We start from the raw sequence: 26,317 nt of genomic DNA, 5'->3' as shown, positions 1-26,317 counted from the left end.
GAATTTGTTTTCATAAAAGAATAATTATGCCATTAGTGAGTTCAACGGAACAGTCAATCAATGTGATAGTTAAAGAGAACACTAATGGAAGTACAAATTGGTATACAAACAAATACTAAATATACCTCTGATAAAGCTGAAATTTTCAACTGAGGAAAATGCTTCCTCATTGAACATATTTGGGCCCACGTATCGTGGATGCAAGAAGCGTGATCGCCAGCCTGTAGGAGCACCATATGTCCAACTTCCACTGTCAGACTGTGGTCTTTGTATGTGGCCATCATTTACAGGTGGGCTATTATGAATCGGCCCACGATTGCTGCCAGGAGAGCTGCTGCTGAACGGTCTACTACTGGGCTCACTTTGAGGTCCCTGTCCATATCCCATGAATGGAAGTGGTGGGTATAGCCGTCTTTCAGCCATTGAATTGCTATTAGCCAATCCTGGGTTAGGATACACCTCGTCAAAGTTAACAAGCCATCGTTCTGATGGCGGTAAACCTCCCAACATCTGGAACAAATAAAAGTTGATGCAATGCGAATCTAAAATATACTGAAACAAACTAACCAGATTTTTACTCACCTAAAGTGGACTGACGTGTAGAGCACAGAAACGCTTAACAGAAAACAGTATTCACATTAGCATTCGAACTGTTGCTCTTCTTCTAGTAAAAGTACGCATGTTCACACACAACATCCACTGGATACCCCGATGTACAGTCCAGAATGCATGGGTTTTTGTGTTCCACACATGTGCCTGCTATAGGTGAGTGGTTGCCTTTCTCTTATTTTATGTATTGTTCCATCCAGGAGTTTTCATTATTGTTAACCTTTTTTATATTTTCCTCAATATAGGTTCAAATCTTTGCAAAATTCAATTAAATAAAATCAAGATAGCAAATCCACATCATAAAATGTTCCTAGCACAGAGCACCCTAAAAGTACACACACACACACACACACACACACACACACACACACACACACACACACACACACACAAAACTACATTGTGCCAGCTGAACATACGCAGCTGGGATTGCAGTTAAGCAAGTGGATGGGGGGGGGGGGGGGGGTCAGGTGGGGGTGGGTAGAATGAGAAAGAGGCAAGAAGCAGGATGATGGGTAGCTGACATCTCCGAGGGAGGCAGCAAGAATGCAGGATAGGAATTTAATACACTGATGCCAGAGCCCGTGGTTTCATTTGGCACATGATGATGATGATGATGATGGTACAGTTGTATTACTTTTCAATACATCGTGGGGGCAGACAGTGATCAATGTTATTACTAGTAGTTACTATTAAAATCAGTCTTGATCACAAATTTATTTATTCTGCTAACCGGTTTTGACAACACCTGTGGTCATCTTCAGTCCAAAATTCTGTATGAGCAGGAGCCTCCTTCTGGTGGTAAATCCCTGCTGCAGTTATTTGCCACCAGAAGGAGGCTCCTGCTCATACAGCATTTTGGTCTGAAGATGACGACAAGTGTGATCGAAACCGGTTAGCAGAATAAATAAATTTGTGATCAAGACTGATTTTAATAATAACTACTAGATATAGTTGTAGATTGGGAGGGGGTGACAGGACAGAGGAAGGTGTGACTGTGTGTGTGGGTGGGAGGGGGGGGGGGGGGGGGGGGGGCAGTGGGTTAGCAAAGATGGAGGCCAGGAGGATTATGGGACCAAAGGATGTGTTCCAATATGAGTGGGAAACCAGCAGTCCATAGTCCAGATCTAACTCACAGTTGGTTTCAATCCTGCCCACAGAAGAAATTGTATGTCTACACTCATACTCTGCAAGGCGCCATACAGTGGTTGGTGGAGGGTACGCAATTCCACTACTAGTCACTTCCTTTCCTGATCCACTCACAAATAGAATGAGGGAAAAATAACTGTCTATATGCTTCCTTATGACCCGTAATTTCTCTCATCTTTGTGGTGCTTATGTGAAATATATGTCAACACACCAGAATCGTTCTGCAGTCAGCTTCAAATGCTGGTTCTCTAAATTTTCTCAATATTGTTCCTCCAAAAGAATGCCATCTTCCTTCCTGGGATTCCCATTCGGGTTCCTGAAGCATCTACATAAATATTTGTGTGCTGTTTGAACCTACCAGTAACAAATATAGCAGCCCACCTTTGAATTGCTATGATGCCTTCTTTTAATACACCCGATGAAGGTCCCACTCATACAGCACTCAAGAATGAGTCATACTGTTGTTCTAAATGCATCTACTTTACAAATGAACCACACTTTCCTAAAATTCTCCCAATAAACTGGAGTCGAGCGTTTGCCTTCCCTACTACAATCCTTACAGGCTCATTCCATTTCATACCACTTTGCAACACTACACCTAGATATTTAATTGACACAACTCTGTCAAGTAGCACACTATTAATACTGTATCTGAACATTACACATTTGTTTTTCCCACTCATCTGCATTAACTTACATTTTTCTACATTTACAACAAGCTGCCATTCATCACGCCAACTAGAAATTTTGTCCCAATCATCTTGTATCCTCGTATAATGACACGTTCCCACGCACCACAGAACTGCACATAGTTTTGCTGTTCTGTTCTTTTACCCATGACACGTTCCCACGCACCACCGAACTGCACATAATTTTGCTGTTCCATTCTTTTGCCCTTCTTATATACAGGAAACATCTGTGTGTGTGTGTGTGTGTGTGTGTGTGTGTGTGTGTGTGTGTGTGGTGTGGTGTGGTGTGGTGTGGTGAGGTGAGGTGAGGTGAGGTGAGGTGAGGCCCCCCCCCCCCCCCCTTTGAACTTTGCGCTGTGAGGAGGGAGGAGAGTTGTGATAAATGCTAACTAAGTACGGAGTCAATGCTGTAGAACACTCTTCCTAAAACCAAACTGGGATTCCAACTGCACTTGTGATTTATCTGTTTTCAACTCTTTCTCCATGTGAGGGATGGGTTGGGTTGTTTGGGGGAGGAGACCAGACAGCGACGTCATCGGTCTCATCAGATTAGGGAAGGACGGGGATGGAAGTTGACTGTGCCCTTTCAAAGGAACCATCCCGGCATTTGCCTGGAGCGATTTAGGGAAATCATGGAAAACCTAAATCATGATGGCCAGACGCGGGATTGAACCGTCTTCCTCCCAAATGCGAGTCCAGTGTTGTGAGGGATCCCTATTACTATGTTTTTCATATGGGAATCTGTATTATTATCAAAGGACAGTAACATTCATGACACATAAATAAATGTAAGTATCTGCAGAAGGCGTCTTAATAATTAACATACTTCAGAAACGCAGTTTTGGGGCATAATTTGTTGGCATGGTTTGTCGGGAAAGGTGTGCCATTCATATTGTTGTCTTACCCAGGAAAAACGTCTACGACTATAGTTCTGATTTCATGCACTAAAAGCACTGAAGTCATGTCACTTGCTAAGGTGGCTCATGCATGTAGGTCACCAAAGGTTGCCGCCCATACCTGTATTACAATCTTCATTGTCCCAAAAGTCTGGGAGGTGGGGGGAGGGTGATCTAGACAGCATGGGTTGTGAGGCGACCACTGAACTTTAGCATGTTGTGTTCAGCAGCAGGTTCTGCCACTGGGTGGTTTACTATTAGTGGCTACATTTTGGCAGTGGCCACTCACTTTAATGAAAAGCTGGATGTTGGTCATGCTGACATAAAACACTGTGCAGAAATTGAAGAACAGTTAGTATATGACATGGCTGCATTCACGTGTGACCCTGCCTCCAATGAAATAGGATAAGCCTGTGACAGGATTAAGTAGGATGAGTGGGTGAATTAACAGCTCTTACAGCTTTGTCTTCCACAGGGATATGACCCCCTGCACAAGCGGTGAGCATGTGGACTTGGTGTACAAAACACACACACACACACACACACACACACACACACACAAAATGTGTGTGTGGACTCTACTTCATCGAAGGATTCATTTGAAAGCTAGCATAGTTCTCATTCTTTTGTGTGTGCCTGTTGACAACCCCATGTGCCTACTATTGTTTATATGTCCATCCTTTTGACTGGAGGTCTTGGGGACCACAGCCATTCACTATTTGGTGAGTGGTCTCTTTTACCCCTACATTATTTACATTCTGACAGAACATTCCTTATCAAAGTAAAATTTCTGGCATGCGCACACACACACACACACACACACACACACACACACACAGAGAGAGAGAGGGGGAGAGAGAGAGAGAGAGAGAGAGAGAGAGAGAGAGAGGGGGGGGGAGAGGGAGAGGGAGAGGGAGAGGGAGAGGGAGAGAGAGAGAGAGAGGGGGGGGGGGGAGAGGGAGAGGGAGAGAGAGAGAGAGAGAGAGAGAGAGAGAGAGAGAGAAAATTTACTTATGACATACGACTCGGACGTGGAAAAAATAGAAAGTTACGGAAATAAAAAAATATCATTAACATTCTTCTGGGTTTCATATCACATCATATTGTAAAATGAGAACCAACAATTTGACCACTGTTGTAAGTTGCCTTCATCATGGTATATAATACTGCAATATAACATAATAATGGAAATTCTTGGATGCAGCAATATATAAAATAAGGGAAGGGCAACTACTTGCCTACAGTTGATTGATGCATGGAACACAGAAATATGGATCCACAGGAGTGTGCATTTCGGTGTGTGTGTTTGTTTGTGTACTTTAGCTATAAAAAGACCTAGTCCTCAGAAGCATAAGTGAATGCTATTTTCTGTTATGCGTTTCTGAGCTCCATGCCATGATTCCCTACAGGTGAGTGGTTGCATTTTCCTTATTTTACTTATTGCAGTGCAGTAATTACATATCCTGATGAATACCACTTACAACCGTGGACAAAATATTGGTTCCTCTTTACATAATATAACATTGTCTACGACCTAGAAGAATTTCATGAAAACTGACTGTCAAAAAGCCTATAAACAAAGTTAAGTAGTAAAATTACCAGTCACCTTAAAATTGTTGAGAATCCCCCACAAAATCATGGCCAACTAGTAACTATTCAATTCGCTCTTATGCTCAATTATTTTCTTTTTACATTTTTATCACTACTGGTAGTTTAACTATCAAGCTGTATAGCTGATGTTCATTGTTTACCTGTTGACTCTGCCTTGACACGACTCCAAATGGGTTAGCTGGTGGAGACTGGGGACGTATATGTGGTGGTTCAATTTGGCTCAGCTGTCCCACATCTGCTATGGGAACATCATTAAGCTGAACTGCAGGAACTGCAAACATGTCAGAGTTGCGCTGAGCTTGCTCCCTGTTCTCATGAGATGAGTTTAATACTTGTGATCCAGATGTGACACGCTCTCTATTATTATTATTTCCTCTTTGATCCTGCGAATGTTCACTGTGGTAATCAGAGTTTCGTTCCTGGACATGCCCTCCACGTTGTGGTGGTTGTTGTTCTAAATGCTCGTGCTGCTGCTGGTGGGACTGCCCCTGCTGCTGCCAGCTGCCCAGTGATAATTGTTGTGGCTGTTGCTCCTCTTGTTGTTGTTGTTGTTGTTGTTGTTGTTGTTGCTGCTGCTCCTCCTCCTCGTCTACATCTTGCTGATTTTGATGTTGCTGCTGATTGTGATAATGGAGATTCTGCTCTGGGTGGGGGTGCTGCTGCTGATTCTGCTCCTCTTCTTCTGGTTGCCGGCAGTAATTATGAAAATTGTGAAAGAGGTGGCTATGCCTTTGGTGGTGTCCATCATGTGAGGTGCTTGATCCTCTCTGAGAACGCCCACGAACTCCTCTTGTGGATGCAGGAAGACGGCTTGATCTTGAGATTGCACCATCCCTTTCTGAATCCCCACGCATTACCGGTGAAACTATAGATGCTTGAGGTGGATCTGCATCTGCACTAGCTGTACACTGCATCATCCCTACAAAATAAAGTCATAATAAAAAAGTTAAAGTTTAAAGTTATAATTAATGTAGTTTTACATTCTTTTTAAGTTACTGTATATTATTGATACATCAGTGAATGATGCTAAAATTATATGTAAATTGAAGGTGGAGGGAGGAGAAAGGAAAGGGAATGGATTGCTGATGTCAGCTGCATCGGGACATTACATGGAATCAGTGGTGACGAGTAAAAATGTGTATTGTCAAGGATTAGAAACCGGAATCTCCTGCTTACTAGGCAGGTGGATTAACCACTGCGCCACCTGCGACACTGTGTTATCTCAACTGCATGGATTGTCTCAACACGCCTCATGGGCAACTCATTCCCATCATGCTCACTACTCTTAGATTCCCACAGGAGGTTGGACATACTTGTGCATCTGCACTGAAGAAAGTGTATCCATTACCTATCCGGGTAAATCAGTAATATGAATGAATGGTTTCTGTTATTCTGGGCATGTCTGAAAGAACAAACACCACACATTCACACAGATGCTAACATTTCCTCACAAAATGCAATCACACTTTTCATCAGATTTATTTTTACTAATTACCCTTGCTATAAAAAAAAATTATGAACTTTAATGTACGAATGTCATACTGAATGCATACTTTTGATATGAAGCAGGGACAGAAATGTCTGGTAGGTGATTAAATGTTTCAAATGTTTGTATACTAACAATAAAGCTTAATGATGTGCTTCTGAATATACAGCTGAGTTGTTTGAATTTCATGCACAATGTCTTGACAACTGATCCAGTCTTCTTCTTCAGATGCTATGAGTTATGCGGTTATGTGTACTCGCTACCTCGACTCTAGCCAGGGTGTTGACTATTTTTGGTCTCATGCTGCTATTTATAGCCGAGTTCAATTCCAGATGCTCATTATGCGCTTGTTATGAAGAGCCCAAATTGATATTCCCTGAAACACATTCTCATCTCTGCTACGTTTGCTGACCGGTGATCTTAATACATTAAGTGCCAGACTCCAAACTTTGTTTACGCTGAAACCTCCATTCCTGTTTGCATGATGGCAAATCTAACCAGCAGGGATGGAGGTTCCAATTCAAACAAGATTTGGGGTCAGGCACTTAATAAATTAAGATTTCACCGGCCATCACATTCACCAAGGCTGGGAAATGCTAAGAGAATATGTGCATTTCAGGGAATATCAGTTTGGGCTCTTAATAACAAAGGTGCATAGTGGGCATCAGGAATCGAACTCAGCAATAAATAGTGACATGGGACTAAAAATAGTTCACATTCTGGTTAGAATCGAGGTAGCAAGTACACATCAATAAACCATTCACAATGGGGGCATGTTCTTACAAAGTAGCGTAGTAGAATATCTGTGGACCTAGATAACGGACAAAAAAGGGAATCTTTGTGGCTGTTTTGTAATGTAGTAATTTTATGTAATTTGCTCGAAGCTTTTAATGTGTGTTTGTTTCTCGGAGTTATTGAGATTTTAGAAGTTAAGAAAACAAAGCTACAGAATTTTTTCAACGATTCTGGAATGTAGTACCGCCAAGTGGTGACCCCAACTATGGCAGAAGAGAAATCAGTTCACCTGATGGGTTGGGCTCTACAGTAGTGGAACGCATATCAGGAGTGGGGGATGAAAGTTAAGCTGTTTCACAACCAAGGTTAACATCTGAGCAAGTAACTGATATTTTACCAATGGGCTGCAGTGCTTCTTCGACATAGCATAGTGAATTCATTGCACTGCTGTATATGACACAGGAGCCACAAATTTTCAAGCTCTCTTTTGAAGCCTACGGAATCAGGAACGGTACCATGCAATTCGTCATCACCACGGGAACACTGGACACGCAAACATTATTGTTACTAGCATATGTGGTGCACAGTACCCGCCCCCTCCTCCCCCTCCACCAAAAGGAAATATCAAAACCAATGTACTCCAACAAGCACGCAATCCAGTAGACATTCGCACGGATCAAGTGCTGCAAAGAGAAGCTATAAGAGACAAGATTCCTTTGGTCTTTTGGCAACACATAACAATCATTGGTTTCTGCAACCGACGGTTCTAATGCTACACTTAGGCAAGTTTGGATGGGCCAGTTACCTTTTATGGTCAAGAGTGCAGTGATTTCTTGTGCCTCCTTTTCATTCAACTCACAGCTACTAATTGCACACTTTATTATGCACTGTGACTCTCAAGACACAAGAGGACTCTCACAAATTGGACAGCACAGCATAGGGAATATAGACACAGACGTTGAGGATAACGATCAACAACTCCAACTAGAGGAACAGATGAGTATGCTATGACACAACTTCAATGCTCTCCAGTGGCAAATCCATACAGTTCCACTGGCAAGCAATATGAAAAACGGCACAGAACATGAGTTGATGGTAGCCAACAGGGGAAACTGTGCTGGTACTATAAACCTTTGATGCAGCTGGCACACAAATTTAGTCAGCCATGTGCTTACTCAAATATGTACAGTGGCTCGACTTGGGAACAGCTGGTTGCTCCAGTGGACAATGCCTAGATAATGTGACATGTGATAATAGTGCCCCAGTAAGCCATAACCATGCTGTATTCTGCATTGGCTGTGTATCTGCCTCTAGCTGGACTAGCAAGCACTTTCAAATTCGTGTTCTCTCCACATCACATAAACTTTACATCAAAGACAGATATATTGACCTCAAGTATTTAGTTAACACAGGCCCAGATGTCAGTGTCCTTCTGGCAATGGCAATTATTTGTTCTTCCATACAATCATGGCTAACAGCAGAAAATGAGTCAAAGACTCCTACATATGGCAACGAAGAGGCAACTGCGAGTCTTGGTTTTCCATGAACATTAAGACAGCATTTTCTGATTGCTAACATCAGAGAACCCATCCACAGAGCTGATTTCCTTTACTATTACCATATCTATAGAAGATGATCACTGAAGATGGACAACAAGGTGGTACCTGGACATTTTGAGGATGCTGCAAAATGCTGCCGTGTTGAAGGCCACCAAAATACAAGTTCAGATATGGTATTATACCATGCACCATACACCTACAATGTCACAACAGACTGTAGCTTACAAAGCATGACGGTTAGCCCATGATAAATATGCAGCCCCAAAGATGGAATTTGAGGAGTTAATTCAATGGGGGTTATCAAACATTCAGACAGCTCTTTGGCATCAGGCCTCCATTCAGTAAGGAAGAAAAATCAGTCTTTGTGGAGATTTCCATGCCCTGAATGCACATACCACACCAGATCGCTATCCAATTCTGCACTTACATGATTTCAAGACCACAGTGGCAGGCTACAAGGTGTTCAGCATTATTGATTTTCAGAAGGCATCTCTTCAGATTCCGTTAGCACCAGAAGATGTGAAAAAGACTGCAATTATCACACATTTTGGCCTATTTGAGCATGTTCAAACTTTTGTTTTGCATATTGGGATGATGTGTTAATTTTTTTTTACTTCTGCTTCTGAGCAGGAAACCTTCTTACAAATGATTTTTTGAAGACCTGCTGACTATGGATTGCAGATAATCAAAGATAAATGTGTCCTTTGCAAAGAAGCAGTGGATCTTTTACGATATCAAATAACCTTTGCAATCTAAAGCTGACACACTGCAGGCAGTAGCATTTCCAGAAATATATAAACAGTTGTGCCGGTTTCTGGGATGGTCAGTTTTTACAGACATCATCTGCCACACACAGCTGAGGAACAGGCACCACTCCCACTAGTACTTTCGGGCAGCAACTGATGGAGACAGCAAGATATTATACGGACTCTAAAGATGTTAGCTACATTTCACAACATTAAATCATCCTCGCAAGAAGCAGTACTTCTAGCGTAGAAGAGAGAAAGAAGCTTTGTGATGGCTACAGTAAGAGGGTGGAGGCTTCTGAAAAAGAGTGTAAAGATGAAGTCAAAGCTGCAAGGAAATTTTGTGGTGCAAACAGGTTTTAACTTGAAAACCCAAATTATCAGATTAAAAATGATTTAGAAACATAGGTAGAAACAAAGTGTGCAGTATTGGTAGAGGAAAAACTGGTAAAAGTAAATAAAAATGTAGATTCAAAACTGGCTGAAATAGAGAAAAAGATGGAAGAGGTACAAAATCAAAAGCACAGAGTATGTAGTGTCCCAAACAGTCCATCATTTGTTAGTTGTAAGAAATTTAATAATTTTAAACCATATGGGGAAGTGCATCCACTGGATTTCATTAGGGACTTTAATGATTTGCCTGAAATATGGAATGACAAAGAGAAAATGTCATTTGTAAGAGGTTTTTTGAAAGGGATGCTTTTGGATGGGCAGCTCAGGTAGCTGACAGCTGTTCTTTGTGGCAAAGCTTTGAGAAAGCATTTTTAGATGAATATTGGTACAAAGAGAAGCCACAGAGAATTTTGAGTGAATTTTGGGGAGGAGAGAGATTCGACTCTAAGGAGGTTTCTTCAGCTTTGGATAAACTACCTGAAATATTTGGACTAAGAGCTACGAAGTGAATCAGTAATTATGGGTTTAGAAACTAAGTAGCCTCAGAAAGTTAGAGAATTGCTTGTACCTGCCCCTAGGGGCAATATTATTGATTTCTTGAATTATGTTGATAAAGTGGAGAGGGTGAAGCCCTCAGTGGAAAATCGTAGGAGGAATTTTGATGACAATAATCAATCAGGGAGAGAATTTCAGGTAAATAGGATGAGCAGGACTAATTATAATAGAAATTCAGGAAATGGTTTGGTGGAGGATAGCCAGATGGGCATGGAAATGGTAGGAGAAATTCAAGTAAAAGAAATGGGGGAGATGATTTTAATCCTGGATCAAACCGTTTAAACTAGATAATGTTCTAGTTTTGGCTCACACTAGAGCAGGTAGTGATGAAGAGCCACATGCATATGAATCTGCTGTAATCACAGGTAAGGATAATGCAAGTGATAGTGGTAAGACAAGTGTAATTAATAATTCTAGTGAGGTGTTGAATGATGGTGTAGGTGGCAATGTTAATCTCATAAAAGGAGAGTAGGAACTTACCATAATGCGTACTGAACCAGAAGTAAGACGCTACAACCAAGTACGGGGTTCAACATTCCGTGTTGCATTCATTATTTGGCAATAATGCTTACCCTAGCCATCTGTCTCATTCTTCATGTTCCCTGAGTCAGTCAAACTCTTCTCCTATCCTATCTGTAGTTTGTAAGTGAATCAGAATTAAGCTCTCTCTGACAATCGTGATTTTGTACAGCAGGATGTTTAAGTATAGAAATATTTCAGAAAAAGTTTCTCTAGTGTCAACTATATGTATTATGGTGTGTTAGTTATAAGTATTGGAGTCATAAGAGGATGGGAGAAAGTAAATTGGTACCGTGATTAATGAATTTCTGTCAAACAAAGAGGTAAGGTAAACAGAAAATAAAAGGCTACAGCATATGTGGAGGAGAAGGTGCAACTTATCTGAAAACATTACCATCTGAAGTAATCAGCTCATTAGTGTAGCAGCAGAGGCAATATGCAGTAAAAACCATCTTCAATATGAGATCTTAATGTTAATTGTGGTATAACAGAAGTGTCTCTGTTCAGTGCAATCAGTATATGGAGATAACTATCTACCTATAGAAGTGTGTCATGGTACAGCCTTTTCTAACATTAAGGAATTACAACTTAAAACATATTTGCCTGGAGATTTGCATGTATATCGCCCTTCAGGCTAGAATCTTAAGCAACTTCATGGAATACAGTGAAATAATAGTTTTTCTAAGTGATAATTTTTCTTATCAGTATTGAGCATTAAGCTTGCCTTAGCATAAGGATCTGTTACTGTGGAGTGTTTTCAAGGAGAATCAATTTTTCACTGGACAAGCAGAGCAACTGTTTATTTATTAGATAATGAAACAATACTTAAATAGTAAAATAATGAATAACGTTAGGGTCTTAATGGTTAGGGAGCCTGTTTCTGCAGTAGGGATATTTTTTGAGAATGCACACCACTGGCTAACAAGGTAAGAAAGGTAAGTAAAATACCGAAATTGATAGACATGATTGAGTAAAGGAAAAAATAACTGTATACAAACAAATGTAGTGTAACTATCTGAGGATCTACATTTTGAACAAGGCGACATTGGGTACTGTGTATATTGTGCAATTCATGACACTGCAGCTCGGAATGAGAGCTTAACAGAAAGAGCAATATTTTGCTGAGGTACAAGTCATATAACGCTGCATCATTGAATCTATAGGTTATCCGAAAACTTCTATTTGTGTTCCGAGGAATTATGAGCTTAAAGTGGTAATACTGGAACAATGAAAAGTAATTTTGCTGATTAACTGATAACTGTGGAATTGTGGTGCTAGCCTGGTGTGAATAATCTGACAAGTCATCTATTTGGCAACGTTTTGTGATCTTGTGAGGATTTAATTTTCTGGTTGTAGGAGAGTAGTGCTCAGAGTTGAGAGGAGAAGTAGGGCAATGATTTCGTACAACTTCCATTAGCTTAATTTTGATTTTAGTAGTAATTAATTTATGTGATGGTGACTCTATTCTTTTTTCATAACATAATGATTAGTAAATCTATGCTATTGCACATCTTGAGTTTTTGCTATTTTGGAAATGGAAAAGAAACAGGAGTCTTTCAAGTTTAACTAGTTTCAGACAGAGTTATGACCTAGAGTGATGTTTTATAGTGTAATGTGCACCTGATTTTTAAAATTTTTACCATACTCCACCTTTGTACCACAGTCAATTTTAGTGTTAATTATTGTGATGTTATGAGGAGTATGTAATGTATTTATTTATGAAGTAATGACCATTATTTGCCATTAGTGCTAAACATTTTTTCCTTATATTTAAAAGTAAAAGTAAGTGTACTAAGGTACGGCATTTTCGGTCTAATTTTTTCATATACTGTGGAGGAGGAGAACCACTTCCAAGGGAACTGATAGCAATTCATTTCATTACTAGCTGCCACTTGGACCTGTTGAAGGCATGGACAACTTGGTGAGAAAATGTGTTAAAGCTCATTAAAAGTGTGAAAGTGCTTGTGAAAAATACTGAACATTAAGCAAGAGAAATTTTCTGTTTAAAAAGTGAATTACAATGCACAGTGTAATTAAACTTTTTACAAACCATCAGGGCTTATTTATTTATTTTTAAGCAAGACAAGACTTTATAATGTGATACTTATCTTAAAATGTAATCTTTGTTTACCAAAAAGGACATCACTTACAATGAACATGCCTCATTTGTATTAAAAATATAACTCGTGGATATTTTGTTCCATTGTACAATACACTATATGTAAATACTTTGTACAGGGATTTTTGTATGGCCTGTTCATGTAAGTATAATTTTGAGGGGGGAGGGGGGGGGGGGGGGGGGAACATATGTACTGTAGTTTTGATAAGATTTCGTTTGTAATATTTTTTTGTGTGTAGATTGCTAAACCCAATTTCTGGGGTCATTTGTGGTCACTGAAGTGCCCAGTTAGCTATTTGCAATATTTATCTGGTCAATCCAATGAGGTGGTGATGTGACAATGCAAGCTGGGATATATCTACTTCCTCTCTTGTTCTGCAATCTGCCTCCCTACATTCATATTTTTTCATTTTTGACTAACTACCATTAATATATGTGAGTATAATCTGCATTTTCATAAAAGAGAAAGGATCACCCTCAGTTTTAAAGAATATAACACCAGATATAATTTTGTGCTTAGTTTTATGTATGTAATTGATATTCTAATTTATTTCGACTATTCCTAGTTAATACTATTGTTATAGGGTGAAATCAGTAATTGTTTCATAACTTAAATTCTATTGTTGACTTCTAAACAACTATAAATTCCTTACTAATTATAAACATTTGGAAAAAGAATCAGTAAGATTCTTATTTGGCTTTATTAGAAAAAATGATAGCAAAGTGCTTAATTAATTCCAAAGTTATTACCAGTTTCATCAAAAGTATTGTTTGTATAACTATATCTGTTAATTTCATGATTTAAACAAAAAATAAGGCTTAACCCTTGTAGTAGGAGAAATTGTTAACAAAGACACAATTTTCTGATTGATTCAATTAATGGAGAGAGTTATGTTTCAGTTGTAATTTCTGTAATTTTAGCTTCACACAATGTGTAGTTTCAGCAGCTATTATTGTGATGATATCTAAAGGCCCGATTATTGGTCCCAAGACAGTCAGCCCACAGCTAAGTTTCAGACAAGAAACCTGTGTTGGTTAGAACAACAACAATGCATCAACTTAACCGTGAAATAAATGTAACAAAAATAGGCCATGTGTTAGTACAGTGGCAGTGTCTGTTAAATTATTTGAGAGACTGTGAACTGTGTGGTTACGTTTCACTCCTCACAGATGTTCAGCTGCAAACTATTGTAGCAGTATGCTGACATATGCCTGCAAACTATCAATGTGGCTTAACAATATTTACCAATAGTTAATTGGCCATATTATCTGTGTATATCGGGGTGGGTGGGTTGTGAACAGTGAAAGTAAAGAACTGTGAAATGCAACTGTGCACCTGTTGCCTACATTATTTGCAGTAGTCAGTGTTGAAATTCCACCCCCATTTTTCAGCCAGTGTAGCAACACAGTACGTTGACGCTGAGGGCAATCGACGAGGAAATAAAGCGGGCGAACATCACAACACGAAACAGTTGTCACTATAAACTCTGCTGAATTAGTCCCGACCTCCTTCAGTGATGGCACTCGGCTTACTGATTCTGGAATGTCAGCTCTATGCACTTGTGGTAGCAAAATGCTGTACTTTAAAAGCTTTGCCCACTGAAAACTTAGTTAGGTTTCTTTTGCGTTTGCCCTCGTACATATTCATTTTGGTTGGATACTCGTACATGTTCATTTTGGTTGGATAGCTGGGTTCCACAACAACATTGCATTCTTAATTATAACTTTATTAAATATGACACAATCACAATACAAACTGAGGGGAGGAGGCCTACGCAGCATTTAGTTACTGATACAAAAGATTATAGAGGCAAGGACAGATTTAGAGAATGTACAAATCACATGTGAAGACAATAACCTCAACCTGAAACTTGCACACTACTGGCCCTTACAACAATTGTCACGTTACTGGACAATGGGCTTTTGAGTGATGTTTTTGGTAGGAAATTAAGGTGAGGACTGAGTTGCAAGACGTGTAAAAGGAGAAACTGGCCTTACAATTAATTGAACCATGTGAATGTACTAATGCAGTTTGCTCAGTAATTCTTTTAAGTGTTCTAACAAGTAGACATTTCAGTGTAGCCAAGCAGCTATCTGTTTTTAGATTATTGCAGCCTTTTTCAATAGAGAAGCATGCTTTCAATTCAGTGTTAATGTTTTGTGTATAGCTTAAACTCATAATCCATTGACATGCTGTTAGGACTGGATGTGGATGTGAAATGGTTGATGAATGTATGTGACTTAACATCTGTGTCCACATAAAATTACTGCTTCTGGTTACCAATATGTGCAAGAGCGTAACTCACATTACCTGGCAAGAACCTAGTTGGCGCACCAGAAAAGCGATTCACCCAAGGGCCACGTCCAAGTGACCGGCCAGTTCTGTGTCTTGATAGCGTTCTTGCTGGATTGGGATGAACTGTTCCTGAAGCTCCAGCTGGCGTCTGCCTTGAGTATCCATCACTTGGTCGTTGTGCACCACTGCCACGCCGTGCATAGAAGCGAAATGACCCCGTCCCCCGGGGTCGGGAATGTGAAATTTGATCCCTCACGTTGTGGCTCGAGTTGGAAGTGCTTTCTACTCGGCTTTCTAACTGAGTTCCCACATTACCCCTGAAAAAAAAAATGGAGGAAAATTCAAAACATATAACCACTGTTTAGAGAATGACAGCCTGAAGGAGCTTTAAGTTCATACGGCACAACTGAAAACTCTTGCAATACAATATAAGTAATTAAATAATGGGATATATTACAGATCTACTGTAGCCTTTGCCTTCAAACAGGAATGATCAATTAACAGGATAACCCTCAGATCTGAAAGACTAAAAATATGAAAGAAGTGTGATGTTTCTTGTAAAGGATCCTCAAGCAATGTAAGCAGCAACATCAGCATCACAAACTGTAAATATTTCATTCACTTATATGTACAATATCCTTACAAACACAGTAGAAAATTCTTTTCTTTGTAAAGTACCTGAAGTGAAATTTATGCATCCACACTCAGTAATGCTATTGAAATAGGAATATCGGACTGAAGATAACAAACTACTGTTCTGTGAAGTGAATAGTGTTGATATGCAGAAGAGAATATCAGAAGCACTGTAAGATCATAGACAGATATGTGGAGAAGTGCACGTTCCTTAGGATCCACACAAATCAGAAATGAAGTCAATAATGGTCCCTGCTTAAATCATCAACCAATGACAATCAAGACTAATTTCTGTATGATGTGAGTGAATTCAATCAAATTAAATCATCCTTAGACAGACACAGAATATTTCCTGCTTGCCTGTTGTAGAATGCACATGACACAAAATCGGAATCAGGAAGTCAAGATAAGGCTATGTGTATTTACAAGTAAAAAACTACAGTAAGAACCCGAACATCACTTTATAAAGTTAAATAAGGTCATAACCTATAAATAGAATGTGCCAATCGCTGCCACTTGGAAAGTTTTGTGGAGGGTGGAGAACACTCAGTACCTGACAGAACAAATAGCCTACTTGTCCAAGTTGATTTTAAGGAGAATTTAGAAATGTCTGACATATTTTAACCATGATTTGCTATATGGGTTGTTTTACTTAGGGACTGTAAGTTCTATTGTATTTTTTGACAATCTGTGGATAACACTGAGGCAGAATTTGTTAGTCATGGTATCTTAAACTGGTTCAAGTCATATCTTTTTGGCAGGTGTCACACAGCAGAAATATGTCACAAAAATAAAAGTTATTTTTCAGTAATATCTAAAATGTATCAACACAATAGGATAGCAAAATGTTATGGATAATGACCGCAGCAACAAGGCACAGCATTCGGGAGATGATGACTAACAAAATAGGTATATTATGGCTTTCCAAAGAAACAATCTTAAGTCTCATCTGGCAAACAGTTATCACAATTAAATTAGTATGACAGTGATACAACACTCATATTAAGAATCAAATCTTAAGGGCTTACCATGGGCGAGCAATCTGTACCAGCAGAAGATCAACAAGTTCAACTGATAGCTGCAGCAGAAAGTAAATATCTGAAAGAAAAACTACAAAAAAGTGGGTGTCAATTTCAATTATGAGAAGAATCACACAAGAAAATATTATTTCAATATTAAAGTGAAAAGCTAAATGTGTTGCATCTGTTGTAAATGTATACTATAATTAAATACATTTTTATTGATTTGAAAAGCTAAATGTGTTGCATCTGTTGTAAATGTATACCATAATTAAATACATTTTTATTGATTGGTTTCAAAGACACAGTTTTTCCTCATATTTAAATTGCTTAGCAATATTTCATACTAAATTATTACACAGAATTGTTTAGTAGTACACATCTCCAAGTTAACAAATCATCTGCAAAGCAAGCTTTCTTCACATAATAATCTGAAAATTTTTGCTAACTCATTCATGACAGGAAATTGTTTTCAAATATAGTCATCCAAAGCCCACCAACCTCTTTCACAGTCTGACTGTAGCAACTATGTAGCAGAGATTTCGTTGACTCTCTGCAGGGTAGTAAAAGATATACTGCAAATCAGACCACATGGGGAACACCTAACAAAAGTTCAGTGAAAACTAGGCTACTGGCCACAAAATCCCTCCAGTTTTTCGTTTATTCACTGAGATCTTTCCCAACTAGTACTTTGCTAAAGTGACATAATTTAAGTATGACAGGAACCTATTCCTCAGTGAAGTTTGAGAAATACTCTGTCCCTCTGCTCAAGCATATAAAGGAAAGACATACTAAAGGCCATAGGAGGGGGAGTGTTCATTGCAGTTGATAAACGTATTGTCTCTACTGAGGTCGAAGTTGAGTGTGACTGTAAAGTCATCTGGTCACATATATCAGATGTACGGGAAACCGAGTTAATTGTTGCATGTTTTTACTGGCCACCTAACTCTGCTGTGACTGTTCTAGAGTCATTCAAAGAAAGCGTACAGTCAATAGCATGTAAATACACAGATCATGCAATACTAGGTGGAGGCGACTTTAACCTGCCAAGTGTGGATTGGGATGTCTATGAATTCATTACGGGGGTTGCAGAGAAATACTTTACTTTCTGAAAACTGTCTTGAGCAGCTAGCTTGGCAGCCCACATGCAATAGAAATAGATCTTGTAGCTACAAATAGACCGGACCTTATCGACATTGTCAGTACAGAAATGGGGATTAATGATCATGATGTCATGATAGCAACTATGATTACAAAAGTTAATAAATCAGCCAAGAAGACTAGGAGAGTGTGTCTGCTAGAAAGAGGAGATAAGTAGTTAATAGCATCTCACTAAGCCAGTGAATTGGTATCATTCAGTTCAAGTAAGATGGATGCAGAGGAATCATGGGTAAAGTTTAAGCAGATTGTAAATCGTGGTCTGGAGGGTTATGTGCCTAGGAAGTGGATAAAGGATGGAAAAGACACATCATGGTTTAATAACAAAATTCGGTGGATTCTGAGGAAGCAGAGGCTGTTGCACTCTCGGTTCAAAAGGGAACGCACAAATGGCAGCAAGCAAAGGTTAGCAGAGATTCGTGCTGTGAAAAGATTTACGCACCAAGCATACGACAACTACCACCATCATATCTTAGCAAAAGATCTATTAAGAGAACCTGAGAAAATTTTGGTCTTACATAAAATAGGTCTAAGCCTTCCATTCAATCCCTTGTTGATCAGTCTGGTGTGGCAGCTGAAGATAGGAAAATGAAAGCCACAGTTCTAACTTCACTTTCAGGAAATTGTTCACACAGGAGAATCGCAGAAACATATTGTCATTTGACCATCAGACAGACTCCCGTATAGAAGACATAGTAATAAACATACCTGGCATAGAGAAACACCTGAAAGATTTGAAAGCAAATAAATCATCAGGTCTGGATGGAGTTCCAGTTTGATTTTACAAAGAGTACTCTACGGCATTGGCCCTTTACGTAGCTTGCTATCACAAATCCCTCGCCCAGCACAAAGTTCCAAGTGACTGGAAAAAAAGCACAGATGACTCCAATATATAAGGAGGGTAAAAGAACACCTTCAAAATTGTAGACCAATGTCTGTAACTTCTGTCTGCTGCAGAAGCCTTGAACATGTTCTCAGTTCAAATATAATAAACTTTCTTGATACTGAGAAGTTTATGGCCACAAATCAGCATTGTTTTAGAAAGCATCGCCCGTGTGAAACTTAGCTTGCCCTTTTCTCACATGATATACTGGGAACTATGGATGTAGGGCAACAGCCTGATTCCATATTTCTATATTTCCAGAAAGCATTTGACATGGTGCCCCATTGCAGACTGTTAACGAAGGTATGAGCATATGGAATAAGTTCAAAGATATGAGAGTGACTCAAAGACTTCTTAAATAACAGATTCCAGTGTGTTGCCCTCGATGGCGAGTGTTCATCAGGAACATGGATATAGTCAGGAGTGCCCCATGGAAGTGTGTTAGGATCACTGTTGTTCTCTATATACATAAATGATATGGCAGACAGGGTGGGCAGCAATCTGCGGTTGTTTGCTGATGATGTCATGGCGTACGGTAAGGTGTTGAAGTTGAGTGACTGTAGGAAAATACAATATGACTTAGACAAAATCTCCAGTTGGTGTGATGAATGGCAGCTGGTCCTAAATGTGGAAAGTTAATACAGATGAGTAGGAAGATCAAACCTGCAATGTTCAAATACAGTATTGCTAGTGTCCTGCTCAACACAGTAAAACTGCTTAGAAATCTGGGCTAACATTGCAAAGTGGTGTAAGATGGAACGAGCATGTGAGAACTGTGGTACGGAAGGTGAATGGTCGACTTCGGTTCACTGGGAGAATTTTCGGGAAGAGTGGTTCACCTGGAAAGAGGATCAAATATAGGATGCTGGTGTGACCATTTCTTGGGTAGTGCATGTGTGTTTGGGATCTGTACTGGGTCAGATTGAAGGAAGACATCGGAGTAATTCAGAGGCAGGCTGCTACATTTGTTACTAGTTTGTTCGACCAACATGGAAGTGTTATGAAGACACTTCAGGAACTCAAATGGGAAACTTTGGAGAGAAGGCAACATTCTTTTTGAGACACACAATTGAGAAAATTTAGAGAACCGGCATTTGAAGCTGACTGCTGAACAATTCCATTGCTGCCAACATTAATTGGCTGCAAGGACCATGAGGATACGATACAAGAAATTAGGCTATACGGAGGAATACAGACGGTCATTTTTCCCCTCACTCTATTTGCGAGTTGAACAGGAAAGGAAATGGCAAGTAGTGGTAGATGGTACCCTCCACCATGCGTCATATGGTGGCTTGCGGAGTATCTATGTAGATGTTGATTTAGATGTAGAAATAAACAGTGACAATATAAATTAGTTCAGAGAAAGCAGTCATACTCAATGCATGAATGAGCTGCAGGACTCTTCTCAAACTAACTTTACCATGAAAGATTTTTCACAGAGCAAGAGTCACTGTTGGCACAATCAACAGTAAACAGCAGATTCGACACAGGGTTTAATAGTACATGTCCAAAGATTTTATGCTAATGCAATGATTGCAACTGCTTTTCAAAATTGCTTTCAGCTGTTTCATGGCAGGTGTAGGACAAACTACTTAGTGGTTATTAATACTGTCACAAGCAGAGGTACTTGCAATGTGGCATGGTGGGAAATGTTGCTGGCTTACATGCTGTGGGTCACCAGTTCAAACCTGACCACCAGCAATCACGCTGACTGAAAAAAATCCCAACAATAAGAAATAATAAATATAGAGTAATGAAATTTTGGGAATCATTTGCCCAGGTAATCTATTTAAGTGATTAAATTGCAAGTTTACAGGTTAATTTAAGCGTGAGAAAAGCCATTGCAAATGTGAAATACTGGTACAGTATAACCATCAGAATATTGAATGCAAACATATATGTGCAGGCATTGTATTATACAGGTGCCAGGTGTAGCTTGTGGGATGGAGTTCCATGCCTGTTGCACCTGATCAGACAATACAGGGACAGTTAATGCTGGTTGAGGACAGCACTGGAGACGTCTGCTAATGTTCCATACATACGCAACTGGAGAAAGATCTGGTGACTGTGTAGGTTAAAGCAATATGCCAACACTCTGTAGAGCATGTTGGATCACAATGGTGGTATGTTGTGAAGTGTTACCCTAGTTTGAAACACCTCATGAAAGCTGCATAGCAGCACAAAAGGTCAAAACTCCAGACTGGCGTACAAATTTGGAGTCAGGGCGCATGGGATAACCACTAAAGTGCTACTGCTCTCGTATGACAATGCACCCCAGATCGTAACTCAAATTGTAGGTCCAGTGTGTCTAGGCTGCAGACAGGTTGGTTGCAAGCACTCCCAAGGCCTTCTCCTCACCAACACATGACCATCTCTGGCACTGAGGCATGACCGGCTTTCTCCAGAAAAAAACAACCGACCACCACTCTGCCTTATAATGACCTCAGACTTGACAATACCGAAGTCGGAAATGATGGTGGTTTGGGGCCAGTGGAATGCCTGCAACAGGGTGTCTGGCTCAGAGATGTCCTTGTAAATGATTTGTAACAGTTTATTGTGTCACTGTGGTGCCAACTGCTGCTCAAATATGCCGAACACAATGGTCTTCCCTCTTGCTAGTGCCACGTGGCCATCCAGAGCCTGGTCTTCTTGTGAGTATACCTTCCTGTGACCACCGCTGCCAGCAATTAATACGGTGGCTACATTCCTGCCAAGTCTTCCTACAATATCATGGAAGTAACACCCAGCTTCTCATAGCCCTTTTACATGCCTCTGCCAGGCACTTATATGTGATTTGTAGCGTATCAACGTAGATGTAGAAACACAATGAGCTGTTAATAATGGCATCTTTGACTTCATAAAGGCATTTTTGACCATCAACAACTCCCTACATCCAATCTCAAAGGTGACTTTGTCACAACCACTACAATGCAAATTTGAAAGCAAACCTGATTTGAATCCTGATAGTGGTGCTACAACTAGACTCTTACGTGACTGATGTGAAATTTGAATAGACAGCTTTTTTCAGGTGTAGGAACATGCCTACCTAATTTTTATTTAATATTTATCATTTCTGAAAGGTCCTCAAAATATATTACATGTATAATGCTTGTGTATTCAATTTCTGTGTAAACACCTGCACTCCCTATCCAGTAAGTCAGTTTCATTACGGCTGTACACTGGTGCCAGTAATAAATGTGCTTACAAGTGTAAGTGCTGTGCTACACTGACGGTCCTGACCTGATTGTGGTTTCAACATAACGCTGTTTGGTGGAGACACCGTACACTTTAAATCACGACTACAGGTATGCTACGTAAGAACCAATGCCTACATGGACAGGACTCAGAATACAAGTAGTAAATTGTTTCCACACAGTCCCTATATTTAGAAGATAAATCGACTCCAACACATCAGGCATTCATCAGTGCTCTCCAGAGATACTCATCAAGACCTGAGAAAATGACTGAAAGGATTTGATCAAGTTGCCAAATAAGGCCATAAATTGGAAATACATCCAGTAAACAGGAATATGAATGGCAAGAGTAATATCAATGACAGAACACACCCTTTCAATTTATCATTTTAAAAGAATGCAGTCATAACGTTATTCTTGAATGGGACGTCTTACAAGCATCACAAGCAGTCACAGATTGTGGAAGGTCAGAGCTCCAGATTGATGAAGCTATTGCTACAAGTACACATAAAAAAGGTTGCTCTGGCTGGTTGTTTGCTACTGAAGATGCTGTTAACCCATCCTCATCAACAAGATGAGTTCCAGTCATAAATCGAGTACTCAATTAAGCTGTGCAGCTTTTTTCAATTGCAAACAGCTACTCAGCCTCACAAAAGTAATCTACATGCCTAACGGTACACGACCAGAAAAAGATGAACCTATCCAGGAAGGGCAGCTTAGTGTTACTGACGACAAATCGTGCTCTGCTACCAATACAGACAACGCAGGGAGTAAGCTACTATTTAACTGCGAACAGCACCTGGCCTTATTGAGGAATAACACTGAGGAATGATTCCCATTCTGCAGAAATCTGAGTGCTTTCAAATTTGGAATGGAGAAAAGACAGGCCACGCAGTCCACGTAAAACACCATATAAATAATGGTGATCATCCACCAACTAGCCAGCACTTGTGTAAGGTCTCATTGGCTGAATAAGACAGATAATGCAGGAGGTAGTGGAGAAGATGCTGAAAGATGACATCACTTAACCTTCAGAGTCCTTGGTCCTTTCCTGTGGTCCTTGTGAAGAAAAAGAATGGCACATGGCACTTTGGCGTTGACTGAACTGAATGGAACAACATCACAAAAAAAGATATCTACCCATTTTGTGGACTGGTGACACCCTAGACTGCTCAAGAAGAGCAAATTGTATCTCAAACTATGGACATGTAGCAACGCTACTGGCAAATAGAGGATGACAAGGCTGACGAGGAAAAAGACTGTCTTCATAACTCTTGGTGGCCTCTATAACTTTAAAGTTATGTCATTTAGACTGTACAAAGCTCCAGCCACCTTTGAACATACAGTGGCCAATCTGCTTCGACATGTTAAATGGATTTTTTGCTATTTGTATGACTTCGTCACTTTTTGATGATCTTGAAACCTGGACTGGGCTGGATCGCTCAGATTCAGGCAGATTTTGTTTTAAAACTATTTGACAGAGTGAACTACTTTTGAGTAAGCCATTCATTGTAGCTTTCAGTTAACATTTCTAGAGGCCACTAATTGCTTCATCATTACTCTTTGTATGCCAGTTGATTCCGACATGAGAAGAAATCGGTTTTGTGTCCAAGGCACCCAGCCCATTTGTTTACGTTAGCGTTTGCTGCTTATGCACTTTTCTTTTTACACTGTCTGCGAGCAGTAAAATTGCTCAAAAACGGCTTGGCAGCATCCATTAAGTGAGGAAAAAATTGAAAAACTGTTGTTAGAAAATTATTATTACAGATGAATGCAGATCCTAATTTTGTACCTGAAAGCGATCAAGACACAGAAAATGAAATGAGTACAAAAAGGTTAACAGAAGGTTAACAGCAAAGATCCCATCATTATTCCTGTCAAAAACATGAGTATACCCACTAACACTAATTGAGGTTCTCTATCAACTTGTGCGGTTGGTTCCGGAGCCTCTTCCATTGAACCATCAATGTGCTATTTGTTGAGACACGGAAAAACTAAATGGCTGAAAACTGTTCCCAACCAAAATGTCCATACCAGATCTTACAATTTAATTATGCATTTGCTTGGTGCCAGTGTGGAAGCCAGGAATGCTAACATCACTGTTGAGCTCTGGAAACTGTTCATCGACAATGATTTGCTCGATTTGATAATAGAGAGCACAAATACTTACAGAAGTCTCACAAAATCTCTTGAAAAAGGGTGACCAAAATATTGCAAGAAACTTGGGGGGGGGGGGGGGGGGGGGGAGAGGAGTTGAAGGCATTTTTGGGTCTTTCATTCATTTCTAGCATTCTTCATGGAGGCAAAATGAATATGGATGAATTCTGGGATACTTGTGACATCTGGACAGAAATATTCCCTACAGGTAAGTCACTGCAATGATTTAGTTTTCTTCCAAGATATTCACACAAGTAAGGCACATAAAAACAAGTGATAAGCTGACCCATTTACATGATGTTACAGAGGGATTCACAAAAAACAGCACAAGGCATTACACAACAAGTTAATATCTTACAGTTCATTAAATGTTGCTATATTCTGAGCATGTACATTCCTTCAAAACCTGGAAAGTACGGGATAAAAATATTTACCATGGCAGACATAAAAACATACTATGTATGAAATTTCGAAGTATATGCAGGACGACAACCTGTAGGTTTCTTCAAAGCGAGTAACACAGCTGACGATGCTGTGCTCAGACTTGTAGAGCCACCGAAGGGAAAAGAAAGGAATAATACCCTTGACAATTGGTTCACAAGCAACACTCCTGCTAGAGAACTTTTCAGAGATTATAAGCTGACACTCATAGGAACATAAAGCAAGAATAAATGAGAAACTCCTTTCGAATTTTTGTCTCACAGAAGCAGAGAAATACATTTGCTCATATTTATATTCTGTGACAATTTCACATTGGTGTCAAATGTGCCAAGGAAAAACAAAAGTGTAATTTTGCTATCATCAACACATACACACAATAAAATCAATGAAGAAACAGGTAATATGAATAAGCCAGAGATTATTACATTCGAAACCTCAACAATGAGTGGAGTGGATGTAGCTGATGCCATCTGTTTAGAATAAAATGTTGAAACACAAACAAGACTGCTCATTGTGCTTATTTTATGTCATTTTGAACAATGCCAGTATAAATGCACTTGTAATATGCAAAGCAAACTCAGGACTAGGAATTTCAAGAAGGCCATTTCTCAAGCAACTGGGTTTGGAGCTGATAAAACACATGGCACAGAAAGCTAACTGGAAGAATCTCCCGAGGAACATTCACCAGCTGGCACCAAGGCTATCTGGGATTACCACTGAGAAGGAAGCATCCCAGAAGGCAAATGAGGTTGTTGTTATAGAGATAAAGAAAAATAAAAATAACATTTTTGTAAAAGTTGTTGAAAGTTGCTTGTCTCATATTGTAATGTTATGTGATGGCTGTGCAGAAAACACAGATCAGTAACGGTGTATCATAATGAGTCGACAATGTGTAATATTGTTTGTTACAAAACTACCTTCATAGCTTGTAAGGATGTGAAGTTAAAAAAAAAAAAAGTTTTAAATTTTCAAGAATGTTTTTAAATACTGAATAATTTGATTTTGAGATTTTCGGATGAATACTACCTTATCTTTAAAGACATTTATGGTAAACTTAAACACTAATAAACAGTAAAGGCAGTATTTTAGACACTGTTGTTGAAGATTTTTGTCTTACATCTCCTCTGTCATTTCATGAGAGAATATAACATAATAGTATTAACATTTACATGTTACATTGTAAGACAATGCACAGCCTAAGTTTTTCTGGGCCTGCCCCATTCCAATTGCTTTAAGAGACAAAGCAGCCAGTGAATTGAAAGAATTGAAAGAATGGCAAGATAATGGTGTAATTGCTGCCTTTCAAGCTAGTCAATGGGCAAGTCCTCTCATTTTGTTGCCTAAGCATTCTGGTCGCATTCACATTTGTGTTTATTTCAAGTCTTCAACCCACAGACAACAGTTGGCACTCATCCGTTACCTCACCATGAGGAACTCGTGGACAGCCTTGGTACAGGACGCTACTTTTCC

General features: G+C 39.6%; 1 protein-coding gene across 1 annotated transcript in view; it reads right to left on the bottom strand.

Annotated features, from left to right (window-relative positions):
* LOC126457564 (uncharacterized) overlaps positions 1–26,317 on the bottom strand; it is a 332,561-nt gene that overhangs the window by 47,119 nt on the left and 259,125 nt on the right. Inside the window, exons 19-22 of the mRNA XM_050093978.1 lie at positions 17,024–17,105; positions 15,378–15,679; positions 5,095–5,873; positions 126–510 (exon numbers count right to left, since the gene is read on the bottom strand). Coding sequence (XP_049949935.1) covers positions 126–510; positions 5,095–5,873; positions 15,378–15,679; positions 17,024–17,105 — 1,548 coding nt within the window. The remainder of the gene's footprint in view (positions 1–125; positions 511–5,094; positions 5,874–15,377; positions 15,680–17,023; positions 17,106–26,317) is intronic.

Source organism: Schistocerca serialis, chromosome 2, assembly GCF_023864345.2.
Source record: "Schistocerca serialis cubense isolate TAMUIC-IGC-003099 chromosome 2, iqSchSeri2.2, whole genome shotgun sequence".
Taxonomy (NCBI): domain Eukaryota; kingdom Metazoa; phylum Arthropoda; class Insecta; order Orthoptera; family Acrididae; genus Schistocerca; species Schistocerca serialis.
The sequence above is the reverse complement of the archived record's forward strand: the minus strand, read 5'-3'. Positions and strand labels throughout refer to the sequence as shown.